Source organism: Catharus ustulatus, chromosome 13 (genome assembly GCF_009819885.2).
Source record: "Catharus ustulatus isolate bCatUst1 chromosome 13, bCatUst1.pri.v2, whole genome shotgun sequence".
NCBI classification, from domain to species: Eukaryota; Metazoa; Chordata; class Aves; order Passeriformes; family Turdidae; genus Catharus; species Catharus ustulatus.
This window is the reverse complement of record NC_046233.1, coordinates 2,991,018-3,000,926: the sequence shown is the minus strand read 5'-3', so window position 1 is coordinate 3,000,926 and position 9,909 is coordinate 2,991,018. Positions and strand designations below refer to the sequence as shown.

The window sequence follows — 9,909 nt, the reverse complement described above, 5'->3', positions numbered from 1 at the left end:
CCTTATTATGCAGGTAAAACTTTAAAAACTTAAAATAAATAGTTGTGCTGTGCCTGTGCTCCTAAGGAAAAGGTTTTAGAGCTGGAAAATCTCAGGTTTTATGGGAAGCTGCAGTGTGTAAGGAACAGGCAACTGCAGCAGGAAACAGGACCTGAATTTAATGCTAAATAGTGATACACTGAATAAATCATTATTAAAAAAACCGACTCTTCTTCAGTATAATTATATTGGGGTATTTTTTCCACTTTAGGGAAGAGGAAACAGCCTGATTGGATAGATGGGAAGTGAAGCCAGGTGGATTTTTGCCCATCCTGCTGCCAAGCTGTAGGTAGAAGCTTGGGCACAACCATTTTCAGATGTATTAAACCCCAAACATGTGCAAATGTGTAACAGGAACAAGCAATAACACCTTGGGATGTTCTCTTATCCCTCAATGTAATAAATATTTTATTAGAGCCATAGAAAAGAATGCATACAGATAACCATAGGATACACACACAACTGGAAGTTCAAGGATAAATTTCAACCTTTTCAATATGAAACAAGGTACTGGGTACATATCTCATGGAGATATAGAACTAGAAATCAAGTGAGAGTACAATGTAAGCGCATGAAAAATGGGCAGTACAGGAACCTGGACTAGAATTTTGTGAAACAAGAGTCACCCTTTGTTGCATGAAATAGAACTATTTACTCACTAGGAACACCTGGATTTCCATGTCCCACCCACCCCCCTGTTTGCAAGTGTCTGAAAACAACACTGGTCAGCCACATGGAGAAACAACTAATTTTTAATTCATTTATAGCTCTCTATGTACAGTATATACAGCTCTTGCTTTCCTCAGCAGCACTTTGTCTCATCTGGAGCTCATCTGCCAGCTGAGTGCATATCAAGGTGTTTCTTCTACAGTGCTACCAACATTTGATTAATCCTGGTTCTCCCTTTGTAGTTCTGTGTGTTGTAACAGTATTGTGAAATGATAAAAAACAAACCAGTCTTTAAGAGGAGATGCTTTATGTCACCTGGAGCAGGGATGCTGTGACCTCTCTGAAAGGTGTCTAAAAGGCTGATTTCACTGAAGCCACAACTCTACAAGTCAAATAAATCAGGCTTAATGTATTTTTAATCTACTGCCATGAAAGAAAACTCAGATTTCTCTACAACAGCAAGTCTGAAGAGTTGTACTATTTTTTTAAAATATCTAATATTGCCATGAACTTCCCAGACTGAAACACTGCCAGGAGGGCAGGAACATCATCCTTGATGGGGGAACTGGGGTATGAATGAAGAGCCTGGTTAGCAAAGGTGGGGAGATGAGGAAATGCATTTCAGAATTTACTGGTGAAGGGTGGGTGGATGAAGGTGCAAACATCCTCAAAACACAGCTGGGATCATTTCTCAGGAGCAGCAGTGGAGGCCCTGCCTCTGCCCTGCTCCAGATGGGATTTCTTTTGGGATTTCTTTCCATCTAGAGCAACCCCCACAGGAAAATGATCCAAACTCCTGCACTGCCTTGGGAGCTGTGTCACCCTCCCACTGGTACCAGCCACACCTCTGATTTCATCTTTTCCATGATAAATGTTATTTCAACAGTGCAGAACAATTCAGGGCTGCTGTAAAAATGGAGTTTTTCACTGTCCCTCCTAGCCCTGACCTGGCAGTGCCATCCCTCCCCTTCTCTCACACTGTATCTGAAGTATGTAGCATGTAAACTCCTTTGGTTCAAGTATTAAGGCATTTTAGATTCCCTTTTAAAGGATCTGCTAAACTTTACATGGTATTTTTACTTCAACTTACAGTGAAATATAAAGAATTTAAAAACACGTCAGGATAGAAGAAAAAACCATGCATTAACCACTGCAGTTTTTTTTTTAAAAAAGCACTTTAGTAACCAATTTTTTTACTCCCCAGCAAATGCAAATATATCAGCACAACATGGAATTAAGGGTCAAGGAAAATATTGTTGCTAAGAAGCTGGAGACACTGAAGATACTCAAGACTGATGGAGCAGAGCCTCTTGCATCCATACCTGTGACAAAGGAAAAAATGAATTGAGGATTAAATGAAAGCATAAGTATGTGCTGTGCCACATTATTACTCTTCCTAGATGCTAAGCAAAAATTACTGTAATTTTTTTTTTCTTGCAAGCACTAGATATCTACAAAAATACAGTAAATATTTTAAAATTACAGAGGTATCTTGCAAAATGCTGGGATCATGAATAGCTCTAGTGTTCTGGTTTAGCTGACAAGGTGCTGTTTGGTCAAAGGTTGGACTCAATGATCTTGGAGATCTTTTCCAAACTTAATGATTCTGTGAGCCTACTTTCAAGGTAATAGGTTGGGTTTTTTTTTTATTTTCAAAAAGGAGAAAAAGTAAAAAACTTAACATTTTTAATACCAATTTACATGTTAATTTACCAGTTCAGCAGAATGGAGTTTGCCATGCATAAGGGCATGAAGAATTTAACTGCTTTCCTTTTGATTACCTTATTACCATACAACATCTTCACATTAACTTTATTTTTTTTTATTTTTTCCCCCATCAACAAAGGAAGCAAAGACAAAGCAGAAGTGGCTGAACCTACTGGCTAGCCTGGGGATGAGGATCTGCTCACTGCTGCTGCCATCTCCCCCCTCTGTGGTGGCTCTGACCTCGATGAGATAATCATCCTTGAGCTGCAGCCAGAGCTCAGCCGTGGTCCTGGCCGTGCTCAGCACCTCCACCCTGCTCTGGCTGCTGGTCCTGTACAGAACCTGCAACACAGCACAGTCAGCGCTGCCCTGCCACCTCCAACAAACACCACTGCACTCTTAAAGGAGATGGGATGAAAGAAAACAGCTGGGGTTTGGTTAATATTCCATTTAAAGGAATAAGGGAACATCACTCACAGCCTTTTATTCCAGATTTAATTTAAAATGATGATAATACCTATTATATATTATTTTTATGACAATAATATGAAAGAATGGGTGGTGGGACACTGAAACAAGCTGTAAACATGTTCTTCTTGCCAGTACAACTCGGTGGGTAATCAGATCTTCAGCCTAAATCTGTAATTCAGGAATATATCATGTGGGATCCAGCTGTACAGAGCTTATCAGGAACATCCTCAGCTGTTCTTTAACACACACTTAGATGACATATTTAAACACTTCTACATTAGTGAGCTGATCAGATTTAAAGCAGATGCAACAGTGTGATTTCTGTCAGGGAAATGAGCAGGGCCCACAGCAGGTAAGAGGTGAAAGGGTTTAAAAATATCAGTTTAAGATATGTGATAATATATAATAAATATAATAATTATAATAATAAATATAATAAATATAATAAATATAATAAATATAATAAATATACCTGGGCAGCAATGGAAGCTACATCCATCAGGTAAAACCTTTCTGTTTCTTTCAAAGTTTCATCCATTTGGGTAAGTGTTACACATTTAAAAAGTGTTATGGGAAGGGTTTAAGTGTTCTAAGATCCAGGTGTGGGTGGGATCCAAGAGCTGGGCAGTGCCAGCATGGGGAGGGAAAGGGATTAGGGGACATTAATGGTGAGACACTGTTAGAATATGATTTAAAATCCCTAAAAAGGAGACCCCAGTGATGGGGCTGAGGGGTGCTACTGAGCATCCTCTGAACATGCACACAGGCAAGGGAATGCCAGCTCTGTCCCCAGTTCTGTCCCCAGCTCTGCCCCCAGCTCTGTCCCCAGCTCTGTCCCCAGCCCTGTCCCCAGCTCTGTCCCCAGCTCTGCCCCCAGCTCTGTCCCCAGCTCTGCCCCAGCTCTGCCCCAGCTCTGTCCCCAGCTCTGTCCCCAGCTCTGTCCCCACTGACCTTGTAGCCCGTGACCTCGGACTCGTTGTCCATGGCTCTGACCTCCTCCCAGCTCAGGATGACTCTGGAGTCTGTGACATTCCACACCACGTTTCCTGGGGGTTGGCTGGGTGCTTCAAACACACAACAAAAAGCAGGACTTTAATTTAATTGGCACTGGTGATTGATCCTCCAGCTCAGGTGACTGGCTGTCGTCACATTTGGGATGCAGCAGCTCCAGTGCAAGCTCCTCTCTGTGCACTTTATGGTTCAGAGGATAAATTCCAAAAACAGAAGGAAGGAAAAAGCCAGAATGGCACAGAAATGTTGTTTCTGAAGCTGAAATATCTGTTGCTGGTCCTTCCTTCAATACAGCCAGACAGAAGCATGTGCCTTAGGACACGGGTGATTAATTAGAACAAACTCTAATGATGGTAACAGACAATTTCCAATTTTAATACAGTGCCAAGAAAAAATTCTTCACCATAGATTGTTAGACAAATTTAGTCTCAGTGAATATTCAAATTTACCCACTATGTTGATTTACTGTAAGATATTATGTAAAATATTTGAAGGTTTTTTTGTCTGTTGGTTCTTCCAACTCGAGTTGTGGTTCTGAACTGAGCCTGTGCCAAAAGTGGGCTTTGGCCAAGGAAACCTGCTGGGATTTTTTGTTCATTAGCAACCCAAGCCTGTTATTTCCAAAGCAGCTGCATGCTCTGGGCTCTGCCCCTTCCTGCACCTTGGAGGTGCCAAGCTTTCAGGGAACTGCAAACCTCTTCAAACACCTCAGGTTGGTTTCCCAGAAAATGGGTCCTGCAGTGACACAAATCAATGATTAAAATCTTTTCTAAATGTGTTAAGGAAAACAATTTACTGTTGCTGTCACCTAGTGGAGGCAATTGCTGCTTAGGTGGACTGAGCTGTGCTTTGAGACTGGAGGTTCCAGCTCTGAGCACTCAGAGTGGTTTGGAACACTTGCATCCATTTGCTTATGGATTTTTTCCTCTTTTTCCCCTCTCCTCTTTTCAATTCTTTCACACAGGAAGTTCCCTGCCTTCTTTCCATAAGCAGCCAGATCAAACCTCACCTGAACAAAAAAAGATTATACTAAAAAAAAAAAAAAGATAAAAACCCTGTGAGGCTTAAAAAAAAATTATTCCAAAGTCAACCAACCACCCACAGCTATTTTTTTTTCATTATTTGTCTTGTTCTATGTACTGAGGAAGATTTAACCTGATATTCTAATAATAACCACTTGTTGTAAATGTAAGAGGAGATTGTTTCACTCCTGAGAATGAAGTGTTACAGCATGTATGAATCGTTTTCACACTGAGATATTACAGCTGAATTTCAAAGGAAATGAGTCATCCTTGAAATCCACAACAAAATATTAAGATGACATGTGGGAAAAAATGAAGAGTAATTATCTGTAAGAGCTGCAAGCCTCTGTCTGTGGGATTCAGAACTCCATTTGCTGCAGACACCAAAATCCCCAGCAATCATCATGTTCAGAACCTCGTTTGTGGCAGGTCCTGATCATCAGGACACGTCAGGAATGTCCAGGGAGCTGCAGGGATTTCTGAGCTGCTCAGGTGCTGAAAGCTCCCAGCCAGGAGCATTTCTCACAATTAGCTGATGGACACAACCCTGGTTTATTTTAAATGTGAAATAATTGTCACTTGGCATTTCACACAGCAATATTTAAATCTCCACTTGTTATTCCAGGCTGTAAATATGAATATTTCAAATTTAAAAGCAAAGATATTTTAATTGTCAAAGGCTCAATTTCAATTTGAAATACACTGCCAGTAGAATTGAACTATTTGTATTTCTTGACATGGCAAGAGTTTCTGAGATGTACCTGGGGGATGCAAATCCTTCACAGTGAAAACCACACCAATCACAAATATTCAAATTAAATTACAAATTGGGATTGATTACAGATCACACATTTGAATGAAAAATCAGTTTCTACTGCAGTAGCATAGAGAATTATTTTTCTTAGCAATTCAACTAATTCATCAAAATCTTCAGACTGACATTACATGGTCTTGCTCTCCTTAAAAGATCCATGGACATAATGCAATTAATTTTAATTTTTAATTATTCCAAACAGCAGTGACTGGCCCAAGAGCCTGATCCAGATCCTGGTCACATCAGGGGCTTGTCCAGCTCTCAGTCACACATCCCAAAAGTGGGGGGAACACTAAAAAAAGGACTGAAAATCCTTCAGCTGACCAGCCTGGCACCACCTCCAGCGAGCAGCCACCAAGATGATTTAATTAGAAAAAAATTCCTTTTCCCATGCCCTGTCCAGGCTGCAGGCAGTCAGTCACTTCAGCCAGTTCATGGTAATTGTGCACATAATACATTTAAACTCTGGCAAATCTGAGCTGGTTTAGTCCTCAGTGACAGACTGACACTCATTTTTGCCTACAATAATTTCTGATAAACTAGCTAATTCCATAATATTAATGCTACAACTCCGTCTGCTCGGGGGATGTTAATGACTGTTGCAGGGAGTTTGACCCTTCAGACAGATTTAATTGTGTGTTCTTGTGCCTCTGACAGAAACACTTCAAGACTGATGACCCTGATTCTGAGCTGTATTACAATGGAAGAGCACACTAAAAATATTTCCACTTGTAGAAAAATTAGTGCAGCCTTTGACAATCTGTTCTCCAGCTTAATTTTGCCTTTGCAGCAGCAGAGTGGCCTCCTGTGCAATTTGTTCAAGGGGAAGCAGTGGACATGAAGGATTGTTTTGCATGAACTCCATGAGGTTCATTGCATTTCAAAAGCCATGCCCCAGAGAACTTATAAATATGTTATAGAACACTGAAAAATTCAACAAGTCTCTTTTTTTTAACCCCCTTCTAAATAACAGAGATTTTTCTTTTCAATTTCTCCCAGTCATTAGCAGCATAATAAAGGTTCTGTGCAGAAATCCCAGCTCTTCCTTGGCAGGATTGGGTTTTACTCACCCTGCTGCAGCTCTGTGCAGAAATTTGGGTCACTCACATGGTGATTCCCAGCAATGCCCCCTCCTCCAAGTTCTGCCACCCCATTTGTGGCTCTCCCCATTTCTCAGGCTGGTACTCACGTGGTTTTTTGGTGGTGGCATTGACGGTGGCACTGAAGGGCCCTGCCCCAGCACTGTTGTAGGCACGCACTGCTGTGAAATAAGCCAAGTTGCTCCTCAACCCCGTAATTTTGATTGATGTTTCATTCCCTGCTGCTTTCACTCTGTTTGAAGATTCTTCTTTTTGGCCATTATTCCAGTACCTAACCTAGGAGATGAAAACCAAAACCATTTAAGGCTTGTGTGGAACTCGACTCTTTTAAGTGCATTCCTTTTTTCCTTCAGCTGGAAAAGGTAGAAATGCATTCAAGTTTCAGAAATATGTTTACTGGGCAAAAATAAAATATTCTTATCCATCTGCTTCTCACATTTGCTGCTCTTTTCAGTGTGACTGCAGGAAAAAGGCAATTGAAATATTAGATCTTGCTTGAATTAAAGAATGACAAGAGGAAAAATATCACTTCATTAAGAAGGAGACAAGCTCAGGAAAATGTGCCTTATAAAGTTTCTTTGAAAGTAAATGTAATTCTGAAAAAAAGTTTGGAGTTATGTCAGATACATGACTATCTATCAGCACAAGAAGCAAAACACAATATTCTGTGAGGTTTTTTTAAACAAAGATAGAAAAAATTATCCTTCTTCTGGCTGCAGGTGGGGCAGGAAGAGCAAGATCTGGGGTGAATGTGTGTGGTTGTGCTGCAGCCTGCACAGCCCTTCTGGCCCTCTTGGCAAAGAGGAGTGGGTTTTGTTTAACAAACAGGGGTGATTTAGTGAAATATTTTAATTTGCACAGACTCACCTCATAGCCCAGCAGCCTTCCATTGCTCATCTTCCAGGGGATGGCTGTCCAGGACACCTGGATGGCCGAGGAGGACAGGCTGGTGGCAGAAACCCCCGAGGGGGCTGTGCTGGGCTCTGTTGGAAATCAAGCAGGGAGAGGTGACTGTGGGATCAAACCTGTCCTCATCCCAACACACCTCTGCTCCCTGAGCTGCTGCTGCTGCTCCTGGGCTCCCTGCTGGGACAGCTCATGGAAGGGTTTCAATACAAACAATACAAACAGTTTCTTCATGTAGAAAAGCCAATTCTTTATTCACAAAGCTCATATTTATAGAAAATATCAGAAGGCACCGTGTCAAATCTAACTGGCTAGCAATACACTGAAACTCAGTTTACTTGTTGGTAAATGGCTTGTGTGCATGTCCATCAAATCTCTCTATTTCTGCTTAGTGTGGATTTTCCTCACAGATTCTCATGGGACAGATCTTTTGTCATTACAGGTGCAACCTAAGAATAGATTGCTATGCAAACTGATTCCTCTGATTGTTTCACAGGAGAATTTATAAGCTAGCTGCCAACTTAGCTAGAACAGCAGGGCCCAAACCATATTTTATTTATTTTCTTTGATGGCATGCAGCACTGGGAGGGTCTGGCTGTACCTTCCTCAGCTGAGAACACCGTGGTGACAGCGCTGAAGGGCCCCTCTCCTTTGTTGTTGTAGACCCCGACTTTGACCTCGTAGGGCGAGAAGGGCAGGATGCTCTCGTTCCTGAAGACGTATCTGGGGGTGTCAGGGGAGGTCACCACGGTCTGGATCCACGTCGTAGTGCCCAGGGGCCGGAAGGCGACCACGTAGCCAAAGCCTTCCCCGTTCTGCAGCTCCTCAGGGACGGGCTGGGACAAAGGCACGGGGGAAATCATGGGCTGGGGCAGGTGCTGGCACTGCCCTGGCATCAAACCCTCAGCCAATTCCCTCTGATACTGATGCCTTACAAAGCTTTCATGTTTTCCACATTCTGCACTGCATTGGTGACTCTGAACTCCACACAAAGTATTCCAGGGTCACAGAACAATCCTTTTCCAGCCCAGAACCAAGGACACTCTGCAGCTCCAGCCCCAAAAAGTGCAAACAGGGAATGGAGGAGAGAATCTGGGAGGGTGGGACTGCAGAGCCTGGAGCTGGGATGGGACAATGAACCCAAACTGATAAAAGTGTGAAACTCCTGACTCAGGGTCCATCCTGGGTGCAGCCATGGCCAGGCTCTGGCACTGCCCAAGGTGAATCCTTGAAGGGTTTTAATAAATCCCTGCTTTATTCCTGTAACTCTGCCCAGCCTCTGCTCCTGGCAGCCTCTCCAGGCATCAATACAGCACAGCAAAATGTGCTCCCTTCAACCTATTTTAAAGTCTGCATTTCAAGAAGGGAACAACTTTCAGGTATAATCTGTTTTTCTCTAAATATTCTGCTTCAACACTCTTCAGTAAATACAACTTTTCTTTCATCAATCCACAGTTCAAAAAAAATAAATAATTGCTTGGTCAGCTATTAGAGAATCCAATAGCACCTTCACACAGTGGCTTAAACCTTCTTCTGATGTGATTATGATTAGATAACCACACAGAGTAGTCAATGATAGGAACAGCATATTAACAGTTCTTTAAATCATTAAAAAAGGGATACATAATATAAACTGTATTGGTTAGCATGTGCATCCAGATTTAATGGTGGGAAAGCAAGAACTGCAGATCTGCACTGCAATTCTTTGGCTCAACCATCCCCCTTCCCTCTTGCCCTGCCCTCCTGCCTCCTTTTTAGCATTAACTTTTGTTTGAGAACAGAAGCAATCCCAGCCAAACTGAACTCCCTGGGGATTCCCATCCAGCACAGGACAGTGACAGAACCAAGGGCAGGGCTCTCATCACACATGGACAGAGGAGAAGCTGCTGCAGCCAGGGACATTCAGAGAGAGCAGAAAGAAAAGAAAGAAGTTCTGTGAAGCAAACTTCTCCCCAGCAGACTTACATCCCACGTTATGACCAGCTCAGATCTGCTGCCTCCTCCCCCACTGACCTCGGACGGGGGAATTTCGGGAACTGTGGAGAGGAAATGCAGAGATGTCTGCAGGGAGTGGAGACAGGAGAACACACCACATCCCCCCATGCATGAGTTCAACCCATATTCACACTCCTGCTGCAATCAGGGGAATGTTTCTGGGGTAGCAGGGGCA

The 9,909-nt window shown here is 42.5% G+C and overlaps 1 protein-coding gene across 2 annotated transcripts in view; it reads right to left on the bottom strand.

Annotated features, from left to right (window-relative positions):
• Window positions 1–416: 416 nt before the first annotated feature.
• Window positions 417–9,909, bottom strand: part of LOC117002486 (contactin-3-like) — a 99,378-nt gene continuing 89,885 nt past the window's right edge. Inside the window, exons 16-22 of one of the 2 annotated variants that reach the window (XM_033071649.1) lie at window positions 9,705–9,775; window positions 8,341–8,575; window positions 7,701–7,816; window positions 6,923–7,109; window positions 3,838–3,950; window positions 2,589–2,757; window positions 417–2,030 (exon numbers count right to left, since the gene is read on the bottom strand). In XM_033071649.1, coding sequence (XP_032927540.1) covers window positions 1,927–2,030; window positions 2,589–2,757; window positions 3,838–3,950; window positions 6,923–7,109; window positions 7,701–7,816; window positions 8,341–8,575; window positions 9,705–9,775 — 995 coding nt within the window. In that variant the 3' untranslated portion in view covers window positions 417–1,926. Of the gene's footprint in view, window positions 2,031–2,588; window positions 2,758–3,837; window positions 7,110–7,700; window positions 7,817–8,340; window positions 8,576–9,704; window positions 9,776–9,909 lie in introns of those variants that run through there. The other variant, XM_033071648.2, reaches the window with a different exon arrangement.